Source organism: Passer montanus, unplaced genomic scaffold (assembly GCF_014805655.1).
Source record: "Passer montanus isolate IOZ18808 unplaced genomic scaffold, ASM1480565v1 scaffold77, whole genome shotgun sequence".
Lineage (NCBI taxonomy): Eukaryota > Metazoa > Chordata > Aves > Passeriformes > Passeridae > Passer > Passer montanus.
This window is the reverse complement of record NW_024372923.1, coordinates 16,054-31,788: the sequence shown is the minus strand read 5'-3', so window position 1 is coordinate 31,788 and position 15,735 is coordinate 16,054. Positions and strand designations below refer to the sequence as shown.

Here is a 15,735-nt window from a genome sequence, read left to right as displayed (position 1 = left end):
GGGGCGGGGCGAGGCGCGGTGACAGTGGCCCGCGGCCGCACCCGCCTCTTATCCGCGGGCCCCGGCACCGGCAGCACCTCCGGCACCGGCAGCACCTCCGGCACCTCCAGCAGCACCAGGTACGGCCCGTCCGGCCCTCGGGGGCCGTCTCTGCCTCTCTCCGGCCACCGTGGCCCGGTTCTGTCCCGCCGCAGCCGGCCCCGTCGGCAAGGCCCCGGGAGCGCTGTCACTGCGCGGGGAGCGGGGGAGGTGACAGTCCGCTTCCTCCTCTGTGCCTGTGGCAGCCCCGCTCCGCGATGCCACATCCCTGCCTCTGCGCTGTCTTGGACCGTGGCCTTGGCGGGGAGATGGCCAGCGAGATCTGGTATTTCACCGCTGGGTTTATTCCTTTTCCTTTTTAATATTGTCCCGCCGCAGCCGGCCCCGTCGGCAAGGCCCCGGGAGCGCTGTCACTGCGCGGGGAGCGGGGGAGGTGACAGTCCGCTTCCTCCTCTGTGCCTGTGGCAGCCCCGCTCCGCGATGCCACATCCCTGCCTCTGCGCTGTCTTGGACCGTGGCCTTGGCGGGGAGATGGCCAGCGAGATCTGGTACTTTACCGCTGGGTTTATTCCTTTTCCTTTTTTTTTTTTTTTTAATTTATTTATTTATTTTATTTTATTCGGTTTGCTGGAGAAAAGAAGGCCCAGAGGGGACTTCATCCTTTCTATAACTCCCTGACCTGACAGGAGACTGCAGCCAGGCAGGGACTGGGCTCTTCTCCCAGGTGACAGGATGAGAGGAAACAGGCTCAGGCGGTGCCAGAGGAGGTGCAGGTTGGACATCAGGAGGAAATCCTTCCTTGAAAGGATGATTTGACATTGGAAGGGGCTGCCCAGAGAGGTGATGGAGTCCCCATCCCTGGAGGTGTCCAAGGAAGGGCTGGATGTGGCACTCAGTGCTCTGGGATGGGGACAAGGTGGGCACTGGGCACAGCTGGGACTCGGTGATCTCGGAGGTCTTTTGCAGCCTCAGTGATTGTGCAGTTCTTGTCTGCCAGCCTGGCTGTTCTGTCAGCTGTTCCTGACAGCACCAGGCCCTTGTGGTGCTGGTGTGCACAGGTAGCTTGGCACGTGCACATTGATGTCCCCCCTGCTTGTCCCCTGGCGTGTTCACCCTTTGACTCAGCTGGTGGAGGCTGCAGTGTGGCACTGATTGCTCTCTGCTCTATCAAATGAACCTGAGTGTTTTCATGTGTTTGACAACACCCCCATTTACCTTGGGGTGTTTTTCAGTGTCAGGTTCATACAACCATTCAATTCACCTGTGCAGTCTGCAGACTCCTGTCTGGATAATCTTGCTCAATAGCTGAGCAAAGCTGGTCAAGTGTGTTACAGCTGTGTTTTGAGTGGTTTTCTGTTCTGATGCAAGACCTCTTCCAGTTGCTGTAATTTCCTGGCTTCTGATTCCTGTACTGTCTGCTCCAGTGCATGACCATATTTCTGACACTTGGTAATGAGTTTGATTTTATTTCATTTTCTTTGCTTGGGTTTTTCACCTTACTATTTCCCTCCTCTTTCCTGAAATTTCTGTTCACCTTGTCTTGCCCATCATCAACCCCAAATTTTCCCCCCCTTTTAACTCCAGATTCATCTGTGTTGTCTTGCCCATCATCAACCCCAAATTTTCCCCCTCCTTTTAACTCCAGATTCTGTAATTCTCAGCTTTACTCAGCTCTTCTCCATGCAATCTTCCACACCTTGCTAAAGTGATGTGGCCTCACTAGCACAGTGTGCAGGGCAATTCCCTTCATGGAGGAAAAAGATCTTAAAAAAAATCTGATTAATGTTTTCCAATAAATGTGCAAGAAGTAAAGCAAGAACCTCAAACTGCGGATCTGTGATCCTTCATGCAGAGAGCTACCTCTGATACAGGGCAGATAAGAGTTTAACTTCTTTGTACTTTTCATTTCAGGAATGTCTGGAAAATCTCCAAAATCTAGCAGCTTGTGATAGGATTAGCTGCTCTGCCGTGGAGGTGTGCCAGGGGCCAGGATGTCACAGACCAATTACATTTTAGGGGTTGAGCAGGTTGAAATTTTGAGTCATCAAATTTTTTTCTTGCACAGAGAAGTATTTGTCTTTTTTGCTTGCGAAATCCTTGAAAAATAATCTTGAAAAGTATTAACACAAAGGGCTAATCTTTAACAGCTGGAAACATGCCCAGTTGTGCAGCATGCATCTCTTGCTAGAATGGAGAATACTGACTCTTCTTAAACATTTGGATTTTGGTAGATGGAGAAAAGTCTCTTGGCTTTGGTTAGAAGTGAGGAGCAGAAGTGTCATACCTGAGGAGTCTGCTGAAAGAAATGCCTCTCTGTTCAAGGCAACACATCCAGGGTGTGGATTTTTTCCAAAATACATTAGGGATAAATCCATAACTTACTACTTCAGTCTTCTGCAAGCAGCCTGAAATAGCAGCACCCTTGTGTGAGCCATCCTTGCATCCTGCTGTTGGTTTTTAGGGTAGGTTTTGCAGTCTGCTTCTGTTGTGGGTGCAGCATCCAGGCTGCTCAGCTCTTCACTCTGCTGTGGAGTGTGTTACAGGGAGGCTGCATTTGATAAGCAGAGATCTTGCTGTGATCTGTGATCCTGCTCTGGGGATTAAACCTTTTGTCAGTTTGTAAGTGTGATGTTCTGTGAGACCAGAAACCCGAGCTTTGGGAACTCTTGGCTCTCTGCTGTTCCCTGCTGTGGGAAGAGCTTCCTCAAACAGCTTTTCAAGTGCCAACTCTTGTCCTCTTCTCTGGGAAGTATCTTTGTGTGCACTGAGGTGCAGGCACAGAGAAGAAATCAAATAAATCAATTTTCCTCATGCAGTCCTATCCTCAGGGTATCCCTAAATGGTGGAACTACAAGGTTACGTATTCAAGGGAAATGGCTGGAAAAATAGAGTGCTACAATGATCATTAATATCTGACATATTCTTACTTTCTGTCTACTTTTTGATCACAGAATCCCAGAATGGTTTGGCTTAAAAGGGACCTTAAAGCTCATCCAGTGCCACTCTGACTACCATGGGCAGGGACACCTTCCACTGTCCCCATCCAACCTGGCCTTGGACACTTCCAGGGATAGCCAATATCATGGAAGTTTGTGACATGATTTGTCTGATGACAGTCTGGTAGAAAATGGGCATTTCAATAGAACAAGAAATTTAATGAACTTAGCTTTCTTACTGTAGTTTATATTAGTAAATCTAAATTTAAGGCGCAGTGAAAAAGGAACACTTACAGGAAAAATGATGTCACTAGCTCATAGGCTTGCTGAGTCACAGAGGTTAGTTTTCCTTCTGTTTCTGTAAGTGTAGAGAATAGAAAAAATTACTTGTTTGATGTTAATCCCACGTTAATTTATACTTCATATAAGCTTTCTTGGCTGAATTGCAAAATAGTTAAGGAACCTGTAATCCTGGCAGTAAAACCACTTCAATTGTGTCAGACATTTCTTCTGAAGAGTTCTTAGTGCTAATTATTAACTTTCTTTATTCTTTCCCCTCCAGATCTGCATCAGAATTCCTGAGGTCCATCATGCTTTCCAAGCTAACCCGCTCCCAGCACCTCGCTGTTCTCTGCCGAGGTCTTCATTCCTCACTGAGCTCTGCCACCTCAGTTGCTCCCAAAAAAACCATCCAGAGGCCTCTCTCCTCGGATTTAATCTTTGAACGTGAGGCCAAATATGGTGCTCACAACTATCACCCACTGCCTGTTGCTCTGGAAAGAGGAAAAGGTATTTTATTTTGGTTTTTCCTGGAGGCTGTAGGTGTTGTGTGCCTGTGGAGGTGAATGAGAACATGGCAGAATAATTTTGACCTGACTGATTTCTGAATCTTTGTTGAGTTTTTTTTGGATGGGATTGAGATAATTTATGAAATGAAGTCAGCAAATTGTTGGTTAGAAAGCTGTTTTTTTTTTTTTTTTTTTTTGATGGGATTGAGATAATTTATGAAATTAAGTCAGCAAATTGTTGGTTAGAGAGCTGGATCATTATGCCTAAGGGCACATGAAAAAATTACGGTGTCTCTAAAATGATTTAAAGGGTTGAAAATTTCCAGAATAACTCAGCAAGAAATTTTCTAAGCAACTTAATTTCTTCTGCTACCTTGTGTAGAGAGGTTTAATATGAGCAGGAAAAGGTGCATTGGAACCCTATCTAAGTCCTTGTGGGCTGTTCATATATTATCACTTAATTTAAATTTACTCTGGTCTTTAATTATGTTTGAGGAGCCTTTTTTGGTCTTGTGTCTTCTTTTATTTTGTGTGCTGACCACAGGTTTATTTTCCCAGGTGTTTACGTGTGGGATGTTGAAGGGAGGAAGTATTTTGACTTTCTGAGTGCTTACAGTGCAGTCAACCAAGGCCACTGTCACCCAAAGATTGTGGATGCTCTGAAATCCCAGTCTGAAAAACTGACCCTGACATCCAGAGCATTCTACAACGATGTCCTTGGGGAATATGAGGAGATGGTCACCAAAATGTTCAATTACAACAAAGTTCTTCCAATGAACACAGGTAAAGAAATGTTTTGTTTCCATTTTAGTTCCTGTCTCTGGTTCAATGGTTGTGTAACATTCTCTGCTGCACTGATGGCCTGTTTCATGTGCAAGAGTGATAATGGTGCTGCTTTTTGTTTTAGGAGTGGAAGCTGGAGAAACTGCCTGTAAACTGGCTCGGAAATGGGCCTACACTGTGAAAGGAATTCCAAAATACAAAGCTAAAATCATTTTTGCAGGTATGTTAAGTGTGTGTTATGAGCTGAGGACTTGAGGATGTGGACACTGGTTTACTGGGAGGCAGCCTGAGATCACAGGGAAAGAAAGAACATCCAGTCCTCCATGCTCTTTTAATCTCTTAAAGTGCAGTACTCTTTATTCCTGAGTTGTTGTTCCTACACAACTTTTTTGCGGATTAATTCCTCAGATTGGTGCCACACCTCTCACAGGTTGCACAATAGGGTTAAGGTGACCTCCTGGCTTCACCTGCAGGGCTTTTGTCCTGCATTCTCCAGGTCTTCCAGAAATTGGCATTCTCAGAGTTATTTTCAATTTTCCAGACTACTAACAAAACTTAAGGAAATTATTTTGTATAGTTGTCAGGTCTTAAAGTATAATTTTCTTTTGGTTTTTGATAATACAACAACAGAGTGTATTTATGGCATCAACGCAAAATGCTAACAATTAGGAGGGGGATGCTAATCTCTTATTAGATAACACTTAAAATGCATCACCAAGTGGAAAGTGTGATGTCCTTCAAAATGTTCTGGCTCTTGGTCAGTTTTGTAACAATTTCCCCTTTTTTTTTTTTTTTTTCCCAGCTGGCAACTTCTGGGGCAGGACAATGTCTGCCATCTCCAGTTCTACTGACCCATCCAGCTATGATGGCTTTGGACCCTTCATGCCAGGATTTGAACTGATCCCATACAACGATCTACCAGCTCTTGAGGTATTTGACAATTTTTTGTTCTTTTATATGGAATCATTTTGCAATGCCTCTTTGGTAAATAGCAAGGAAAATCAGAAGTTTATACTTTGAAACTTGTGCCTTGACATTAAGATATCTGTAAGTAGATGTATATAAGGAATGTGTTTGTTATAATTATGGTTAGGAAATGTGGATAAATTCTGCTTTGGTTTTGGTTTCAGTTATGCTTTAGGATGTGAAAGAAAAACTACATGATCTGTTTAATTTCCCAGCCACTTGGAAAGGTCCTTGCCTATGGCAAGAAGTGGGATGGGATGAGCTTTAAGGTCCCTTCCCTCCCAAACCATCCTGTGATTCTATGACTAGAATTCACTGCAGTTGCAAATATTTATTTCCAATTTTATGGCATCCTTAAAAGCAAGCCAGGCTGCTGTTTCACTTTCACAAGCTGCTGAAATGCCCATGATTCCCAGTATTTCCCTGTGTTAACTGAGGTTAATCCTGTCAAGCAGCTGGGGAGGGGTGACCTTGATTAGGTACCATTTCTGTGAGTGAAAACCTCTGTACCTGTTGGGTCTGCTTCCTACCAGTGAGGGGGCTTTGGAGATTGAGGGATTATAGGACAGAGCTGCTTTTCTCCTTGGACTTGGGTTAGGGGACACAAAGATCTCTCAGTGGGCTACAGCTGCAGTGTGGAAAGGCTTGTTCAGCTCTGAACCTACCATCAGGCTGCTCGTGGTGAAAGGCCTGCAAGTATTTAATGCCTTCATTAGAGCTGAATTCATGCTGCTCATGGGGCAAAGCTGAGAAAAGCTGTACTAAATTCATGCTGGGAATCATTAGATCTCTTGTGCCTTGTGGACTTGTAAACCTTTTTGAACTTGATAGTACAGAATGTACCTGTGGACTTTGCTTTAAGGTAAAATTGTCTGGAGGGGCTCAATTATTTTTTTGTTTAAGGGAAGAGTTGAGCAATTGTTTGTATTGTATGGGGTAATATGAAACTGAAGGTATTTCTGAGGTGATTTATGAACTGATCTGATGGACTGCTTGTCTGGGTTTGCAGTTTGCAAGGTTTGTACTTCCCAAGGCAGCACAGCAGCTGATTTCACACTGCCAGCAGTGACACAGCACTGGAACTGAAATGGCACTGAGAGAGCTGCCTGGCAGGAATGCTGCTCTCATCCTTTGAGGAGGAACATCAGGGCTAGTATCAGGTTCTGCTACATGTATTTTCTGTACTTGACCTGAGTAAAAGCTTTTTCTTTTTGTCTCTCCTCTCCCTGTGCCCAATGTTGCAGCGGGCCCTTCAAGACCCCAACGTGGCAGCTTTCATGGTGGAGCCAATTCAAGGGGAAGCAGGTGTGATTGTTCCTGACAAAGGCTATCTCACAGGAGTGAGGGACCTCTGCACAAAGCACAATGTGAGAATTCACTGTAACATCAGCCATTAAACACTCAACACTACACACTGTGTTTACTGTAAGGTCACCCTACTGTGTAAGGTGTACAACTTTATTGCAATTTAATAATTTCCTTTTCTTTCAGTGGAATAATGCAGGGATACCTCTTGTGTTTCCTGGTAATATCTCACTAAAAAGTACTTCTTAGCAGTGCACATTTTTCACTATTTCTTCTATTGTCATTGATTTAAGTTTCTAATGAATATTCTTCAACTGGATTTATTTTAGATTAATTTAACTTCTAATTTCTTTTCCACATTATAATTTTCCAATTACCATGGCTATCCAAGACCTTTGTTGCTGATGTGCAAAACTGCTACCAAGAATTAGTAACAATAATGAAACACAGAATGAAACACTGAGGAAAATGGTTATCAGTGATCTCTGATTTAAAAATCAGTGGTCTCTCTGTTCCAATAGAATTCAGATTCCTAATTTGTAAGTGCTACTCATAATAATTTTTGTATCTTCAGAGAAAGACACTGACATATTATTAATAAAGTTGTCTTCATTATTGCTGTGATACCTCAAAAAATTGTATTAGAATTGGGTTAGGAATGACAGCAAAAGTAATTCCCTGTTCTGTTTGGATGTTTCTTCTCTTTAAAGGTTCTGTTTATTGCTGATGAAATACAGACTGGTTTAGCCAGAACAGGGAAAATGCTGGCTGTTGACCATGAAAATGTGAGACCTGATATAATTCTTCTTGGGAAGGCCCTTTCTGGTGGCTTATACCCTGTGAGTACTAAAGAAATTTAAAGTAACATAAAATTACTCAAACATTCGTTGAATAATCTTTTTTTTTCCCCTTAGTCATCAACACTGAAAATCTGCCAGTTGGAAGAACAATAAATCTGATGTTTGTTGTACTTGGAAATTGTTGTTTGCAAGGCTAACTGTGATTTATGACCAGACAGTCCAACTTGAGAGAGACATAATAAAATAATGGAATACCAAATACTACCTTAATAGCTGAACAACTGGCATTATTTAATTTGTCTGGCATGCCTGCATGGCTGATTTTATCCTCTTGGAGTGACTTAAATTCCTGCTGATTAGGCTGGAAATTACAATGCCTTGAACTATTTTGGCCAACTGACAGGACTTCTGAGTTGTTAAACCAAGTATTGAAGTTTAAACTCTTGAAATAATATTCAGTTTGGAGGAATTCCCTCAGCTGTGATTGAAAGCTGTGTTACCACTATAGCTAAGTGTATTTAAGGGATTAATTATGGGATTGTCAGATCTGCTGTTCTGCTGGGAATGTAAATGTAATTTATCACCACAGGCTGAACATTTCCTGAGCTCTGAGGGAAGGTTTGCTTTAGATATGTTGAAGTTTCCTGCTGTGAGTATGTGAATTTGCTGTCCTTCCCATTTTAGGTCTCGGCAGTGCTGTGTGATGATGAAGTGATGCTGACCATTAAACCTGGTGAACACGGATCCACATACGGAGGAAATCCATTAGCTTGCCGTGTGGCAATAGCAGCACTGGAGGTTTGTGTGTGGGGCTAGAGATCTGGAATCCAAATTAAAAAGGGTCTCATGATCTTTGCTTAAACAAATGGTATTATTTTTCATGCTATGAATAGAAATCTAGCTTTAAATAAGTATGGAAAATTGGTAGTGGTTATCTGTAGATCATAAAACAAATTTTAAAGTTTTTATTGGAAATGTGGCACACTTCCTCTGTTCTTATGATCTTAATGTCTTAAATGTCAAAATAAGATTCATCTAGAGGAAGTTTCAAGGCAATTATGTAATTTGACCAAATATCTTAATTAATTTTGTGAAGACGTTTTGAAATTGGCTTATTTTACTGTATCAGCAGAAACTGCTGCTCTGTGAGCTTTCAAACAGAAACTACAGTGTCCTGTCCAGAAGGTGCAATTCAATTATTTTGTGGTTGCTTAATTGACTGCATTGATGCAGGTCACACAGAAAAACTCATCACTACCCAGCACTCAGACTTGGGCAGATTCAGAGCCTTCAGAGGTTTACTGTGTACTTTCAAATAACAGCAAACAAAGAGCAGTTAATTTAGAATAAAATTTCAAAGACATTATTGTTTCTTGTAGACATGAATGAGTAAAGGCTCAATACCAACCTGCTGGGGCTTGCAGCCTGTGCAGGGACACTGTGGCTGCAACAGCTTTTGTGAATCAGCAGGTTCAGTGTCATTATCTATCCTTCCCCATGGGAAACAAAACAAATGCAGTGCCCTTCAGCTGATTGTAGATCTGGCTTCTCTTTAGGTAATTGAAGAAGAAAATCTGGCAAAAAATGCAGAAATAATGGGAAATCTGCTAAGAAGTGAGCTCATGAAGACTCCATCTAATATTGTAACTGCTGTGAGAGGAAAAGGACTCTTAAATGCAATCGTAATTCGGGAAACCAAAGGTGAGGAAATAAAATCAACTGCACAAACACAGCATGGAGAAGTATTTTTCAGCTTAAACTGTAGGTAGGGGGTGGCATGTAGACATGATGTTTGTGTTCAGAAACATGGCTATAGTACTGTAGCATCACTGAAAATTTATTTAAGTTACTGTGTGCTGTTAAAAATAGGTTTTTTAACTAAAAAAAGCTGCACAATTGTTTTTAAATTATTTGAACTCTTATGATCTCATAATGTTCAAATCTCTTGGTGAATCTGTCTCCCAACAAATACCTTTGTCTCTCCTCTTTGGAAAAAAACTGTCTACAGCTGGAACACCAGTTCCTGCTAGATTCCCAGTTCCTCCCAGGGGAGCATGGTCTGGGATTAGTTCTTTTCAGAAGAGTTAGAAGAGGACAATGAATACAGGAGGGTACAAAGAAGAAAAAAAGTTAATGATGGAGAGTAAGTTTATAGGGAGAAATTATATCTGAATAATATTGAATTATATCAGAAATCTGAGTACCAAGGTGCTTGATCAAGGGATAAAGTGCTGCAGGAAGGTGGTGTCATTTTCCACAATGATGCACTGAAACCCAGGTTACATAAACATAATCTTGTCTGAAGTCCTTTCCACGTGTTCCCTTACGTCCTCCTCATATGCTTCCCCTTTTAAAATGTATTTTAAAGTCTAACTGAGTGCCAGACAAGCACTGAGCTGTGGAGGAGCAGAACTCTGTGTGCTGAGGCAAAGGACAGCTCTGGAGCAGTGTCACTGTGCAGATTCCAGAGTGACCTCTCCTTTGTGAACACCCCGCACCGCCCCTCTGCCAGCTGTCACACCTGTGCTGCAGGTGTGACACCTCCCGTGCTGTGCTGGGAACGTCCCCAATGTCCTGTTGATGTTCTCCCTCCCTCTCTCCCTCCCTCCCGTTGCAGACTACGATGCCTGGAAGGTGTGTCTGCGGCTCCGCGACAACGGGCTCCTGGCCAAGCCCACGCACGGCGACATCATCCGCCTGGCCCCGCCCCTCGTCATCAAGGAGGATGAGATCCGAGAGTGCATCGAAATCATCCACAAGACCATCCTGTCCTTCTGAAAGCATGGCTCTTACAGCCTGGCTGCTGACTGGTCCAAGGGGTGTGCTGAAATGTGTGTGATGAAGGCCTGCTCTTGAAGCAAGCATCTCTCATTCCTTTTATCTAAGAGGACTTGACTATGAAAACATAGCTGTGTCTTTAAATTATAATGGCTCTGTAGAAAATACAGAATGATTTTAAAGACTTTTCAGTCTTGAAATACTTGGAAATAAAGTTCTGTATGTACTGAACGGCTAAGTTGGAATATTTGAGGGGAAATACTTATAGAAATTTGCTTAATTGTTATAAGTCTTGCCCAAAGTTTAAAGTGTGATTTATATATATTTTTTAGATTGCCTTGCACTCTCATATCACTCTCCAAAACATGGCATTTGGCTGGTTTTGCCTCTCAGCAAGATGTCTGTAGGATGGAAGCACTTATCATTGTGGGTGAATTTCTGTTTTTCATGTGAAGCTTGGAAAAAATTCTAATGCTGAAGGGTTTGACAAACTGGGTGTTATGCTGGTGGACTTGAGAAGCATCGAGCTGTGTTCTGTGTGTACAATATTTTGATTGTATGACAAGAGATGCTGTTTTCAAGCCTGGTTTCAGTGTTTGGCTTTGCAATCTTGTAAAATAAATCTGAACATTTAGATCTGTTTTTACTGTTACACAACTTTTTATCATGTGGATGTTTATATTAAAACACATTTTGCATTAAAAAAATACGTTGATATGCTATGAAAATACTCTGAGTCTTCAAAAAGAGCAAACCTCATAAAAACTTGGGAGTTTTAAATTTTTCTTAGCCGGTTTTAGCTGAACTAAACCCCAATTAATCACGCAGTGCACAATGTCCCCTTTGCTGAGCATAGGGGTTAAATACAGCCACATGCTCATACTGTGAAGGGGCAAATAATCCTTTGGGATTTGGAAAGCTCCTCAGTTCATGGCAGTGACCCAGTGGGGTGACAGAACATTTTCCCTTCCTTGCCCTGGGTGATGTGTGGGTGAAGTAAGACTGGGTTTGATGTTTCTGAAAGCTTGGCTTATGGGCAAGGAGGGAAATACCCACAGAGAAACCATGAGGCAAACAGCACTTGCTGGAGACCTTTCAGAGCCCCAACAGGTAAAGCTCCAAAACCCTTGGCAGCACAAAAGTTGACTTTTTTTAGAGTTACAAGGCTGGGAAGGATGAAGGACATGCTCAGGTCCGCCACTGTTTGCCTGATTGCCAAAAGGGGCTGTAGGGCAGAAGGTTCCAGTCTGTTTTGGTGCTTCCCTGTCCTCATTCTCAGCAATATTCCTGCCACGTGTGTATCATGCTGTCACTGTGCCCCTCAGGCCACAGAGCATTATATTTTCTTTCTGTGCCACAGCCATCCACCTACCTAAAATTTGTGGTTGTTCTTGTTTCGGTTCTTACCCCTTTTCTGGTTAAAATTCATTTTTTTTCCTCAAGAAGTGCCAATTTCTACAGCCCTTGTTGTTCTGCAATTCCCTACTCCCCCATTCTCTCACTAAAGCTGGGAAGAGCCAGTCAGCTTCACGTGATTTGGGTGCTGTCCTGTAGTTCATGCCCAGAATTGTGGAGGATTTTTTTTTTTGTCGAAGCTGTTTTGAAGAACAGCTTTGAAGCTGTTCCCCCTTAGTTTTTTATTTGTGTAATAAACAAGAATTTGTATGTAAAGCTCTGTGACATGCTTTACTCATTTGTACTCTGAGAATATTTCTCTGCCTGCTGATGATCAATTTGAGCTCAGATTTTACCCAACCCATTTTCTGATTGCAGTTTTAATAGGTCAAGACTTTTGAGAACTTGAGAATTTTTTTTTTTAGCACACAATTGTTGAATCTCTGAGCTTTTATCTTTTAGTTGCTTCATGAGTACAATTTTTTTGCAACTTTATGAAAATCAGAGTACGTGTAGCCTTTCCCAAGACAAGTCATCCTAAATTGCCCTTGTTTAATGATGGGGTAATTGAGTTTTCTGTTTTAACCTGAAAGCTCTTTGGCCCTCTTAAGTAATCAAGGTCCAGGGTGTGTGTCTGGAACCAGAGCCAGAGCAGACAGAGGGTTTTGATGGTTTGATTTATTACAGTTCAATGCCAGAACAAGTACAAAATTACATGTATTATTTCAGAAGTGAAGACACATACAGGATGTCTCTTCCAAGACACTAACCCTGTCACCAGCTAACCTCCACTTCAGAAATAATAAAAACCCTGTTGGCAGCTGTTTGTGAGTTAGGAGGTGGAGCTGGATGGTCAAAGGGAATGTCAAAAGCTCCTCTTCTTCTGTGCAAAGTGACAAAATGATAGGCTATCAGAAAGCTTGTCTGGCTTTGGAATGATGTGTCTGTTTTGGGGGCTTGCTGTATCATGGAAAGTGGTTTTTGTGTGTTTTGGCAACCCTAAACTGGGATTTGGCCAGTTGTCAGTGACACCGCCTGAACCTCTCAAACTCAAATTCTGCTGCTTGTATAACTAATGTGCTTGTAAAACCTGCCTGTGCTTTTGTTGTCTGGGATCTTAATTAGCCTTAGAAAATTTCTTCAGGGCTTTTATTCCCAAAAAAATGTAGACAACTAAAGTGCCATTACCCGCTGAGTGGCAGAAATCCAGTGCTCTGGGGTTTGTACTTGTTCCACTGATTGCTCAAGTGGAGGTAGCTCAGCCAAAGGCTGGTGTTGAGCAAATTTTAACTTGAAGGAGACGAAACTGAAAATAATTTACAAATTAGTGTAATACACATGCTGGAATGTGCAATAAAAAAAAAAAGTATGTTACATGAAATGAGTTTGGGTTTTGCATTGTAACTGTAGGCGATGAAAAATTGACAAGTGCAATCTCAGAGAATTCCTTTTCTGAACCTTCCTAGTATTTTTTTTAAAGTTTGCATTAGGTAGAGATGCAACTGTGGAAATGGCATTACCTTTTTTCCATTGTAATTAGAATTTATTTTTAAAATGGCACTTGAAGGGGCTTTGTATTGCCTATCCAGAGGGTTTAGTTTTCTTTAGCAAGAGGTGTATAGCAAAAAAACGTTCTAAAGGCACAAATATGTATGTGCAAAATATTGCTATAAGAATTTGGCTGAAAAAGCTTAATCTGTCTCCATCATATCACTTGCACATATTTTTGTGAAGTAGCTTGTGATGTTTCTTTAAATCAGGTATATGAATGCTTTTCTAAATGAATAGTGACTCTGCCTTCAGTGCTGGGCAAACACATGAAGGTAATCCAAGCACCCCAGAGCCAAACCAGCATTCCTGAGGCACCCAGGGCAGCCCTTGGCTTCACTGGCAGCTTTGTTTGGGGAAATAATGCTCAATTGTGCTGGCACCTGTGCACTTTGGCAAGGGAAAAGCGTGTGGGTTTTGGCATGAAATCGCTAAATATATATATTGGCATAAAAAGAAAAAATTACACTGTGGGTAAATGTAAACCAAGATTTAAGGGGACCATGTGAAACACTGAGAGAGAAGAGCCACACAGTGAACAGGGGAGATGGGAAAACATACAATGCAGGGTTTCCTTTTTTGTCCTCCTTCTTGTTGGCAATCATAGGAATCATGCTTATGACATTGTTCTTGACCTGGGTTCTTTTCAGCTACAAAACCCATGAATTTGTGTCATCAGGCAGTATTTTCTAAAGTTAAGTAATCTATTTTGGTAATTTTTAATAGGACCCAAGTGCCTGGTGGTCATGACTGGGTAAAGAGCTGCACATCTTGAACTTGTTAGAATTTTCCATGATGAAACAATCTCTGTTTTGTCTTCTAACAACAATGTCGGGAGGATGAGCTAAAGAGAAAAGCAGGCCTTAGTTATTTTTTTGTTCTTTCTAATTTTTTGTTTTACTTTGTTTTGTCTGCAGCTGTTTCTTCATCTTTTCCACCCTTCCAGCAGCAGGTGGAGCCAGAAGCTTGGCTTTAAACTAAGAGTTTACTGCTGGGCGGAGAGTTTTTGGAGTTTGGGAACTCCTGGGGGTTTGCTTCTGGGCTTTACTAACACCAAGGTGTGACAGAAGCTTCAGTCTCAGCTCTGGGCGCTGTCTCAGTGCATAACTTGTGCTGTGCACTCCTGTGGCTGATCTTGAGTGAAAGGGATTGTTAGAAGAGTTCCTGCACCTCTATTGTGGCAAATACACAGCAATTCTGACTGACAGGGATGTGGAGACAGCTGAGAGGGAAAAAAAAAAGGCTTTCCTTCTCACACCACCAAAGTAGAGCAAATGACAAGATGGAGATTTGAGACAAAATTTTAAGTAGGCCTTTAAACTTGTGAACTGCTTTCCCTAGGCCTCCCTGTTGTGTTTCCGTCCTGAGTGTGAGGCTTAACTAGCTGGAGTTGCTGTATTTGTGCAGTTAAAAGAGGTGTTTTGCTGAACATTCCCCCAGCAGGAAAAGCAGGCAAGGGAAAAAACATTACCAGATTAAAAATAGTACCCTGGTGTACCTCATAGTATCCTGGTGAGAAGCTCATGAAGCATCTGTGTTGAGCATCACTTTTAAGAGATCTTGAAGGTCACCAAATGCTTGAAAGTGGTAAGATTCCATGGAATCATAAAGGTTGTAACAGACTTCTAAGATCATCAAGTCCAACCTTTCTGCTTTGCCTGTCAAACACGGGGAGTTATAGCAGTCAGATTGCTTGGGGCTCAAGGAAGATCAGCCGACTTAGGCCACAAGTTGGAAAGCTCCTTTGTTTTTAATTTCCAGTTGAAGTTGTTGAGTTTTGGATTTCATCCTTGAGGCAGCCGAGCGTGCTGAATGTGCCATGGTGCAGATAAAAGGTGACCATCAGGAATACTCTTCAGCTGTTGTTTCCCTCAAAGCTTTCTGTCCCTCTGCTTGGCTTGCTTGGAGAAATCCGAGCAGAGATGGTGCTGTCTGGAAAATAACCAGGCTGTTATTGTCACTAGTCCAAACAAATACGGGCAAAAAGCAACTCCTACTTGTTCCCGTATAAAATCCTAGTAATCTGCTATGATTTAGGCTGCAGAGAAAGCCCCTCAAGAGTATTGACTCTTGGCACAATGCACAAACCAAACAAAGGCCTGGACCTTGGATGAACTTCCAGCCTTCTCCGGGTCTGACACATGGGAGACCTAATCCACAAACTAATACAGTCATTTGGAGGAGCTGTGCATTGAGAAAGCAGAGTAATTATCCCCTGAACACCCAGTTCCCTGTCTGCCATAGGTATTTCCAGCAGACACTGAGGCTACCTTGCCTCAGATGAGCTGTGTTAGAGCCTAGTTTTGTGTAAGGAATAAAACTATGGCTGAAATTGGCTGTCCTGGGAGGAACGACAGTGGTACATTCCATCTGGCTCTTGTTGGCAAGATGGCCAAT

At 42.4% G+C, this 15,735-nt stretch overlaps 1 protein-coding gene across 2 annotated transcripts; it reads left to right on the top strand.

Annotated features, from left to right (window-relative positions):
- Window positions 1-10,626, top strand: OAT (ornithine aminotransferase). 2 transcript variants are annotated; one of them, XM_039731427.1, is made up of 10 exons: window positions 1-119; window positions 3,538-3,764; window positions 4,322-4,546; window positions 4,671-4,766; window positions 5,349-5,476; window positions 6,757-6,879; window positions 7,528-7,656; window positions 8,302-8,415; window positions 9,174-9,318; window positions 10,235-10,626. In XM_039731427.1, exons 2-10 carry the CDS (start codon window positions 3,566-3,568, stop codon window positions 10,393-10,395), a joined length of 1,320 nt encoding a protein of 439 aa, XP_039587361.1. In that variant the 5' UTR covers window positions 1-119; window positions 3,538-3,565; the 3' UTR covers window positions 10,396-10,626. The 2 variants fall into 2 exon arrangements, with proteins under 2 accessions (XP_039587361.1, XP_039587362.1); XM_039731428.1 differs by lacking the exon at window positions 1-119 and adding an exon at window positions 452-587.
- The last annotated feature ends 5,109 nt before the right edge of the window (window positions 10,627-15,735 follow it).

What these genes read in the sequence shown, in the direction of transcription:
- OAT (XM_039731427.1), top strand. Translation starts at nt 3,566, where the DNA reads ATGCTTTCCAAGCTAACCCGCTCCCAGCACCTCGCTGTTCTCTGCCGA. An exon ending in ACCTCTGCACAAAGCACAAT is followed by an intron (nt 6,880 to 7,527) that starts GTGAGAATTCAC and finishes TTCTCTTTAAAG; the next exon opens with GTTCTGTTTATTGCTGATGA. An exon ending in CGTAATTCGGGAAACCAAAG is followed by an intron (nt 9,319 to 10,234) that starts GTGAGGAAATAA and finishes CTCCCGTTGCAG; the next exon opens with ACTACGATGCCTGGAAGGTG.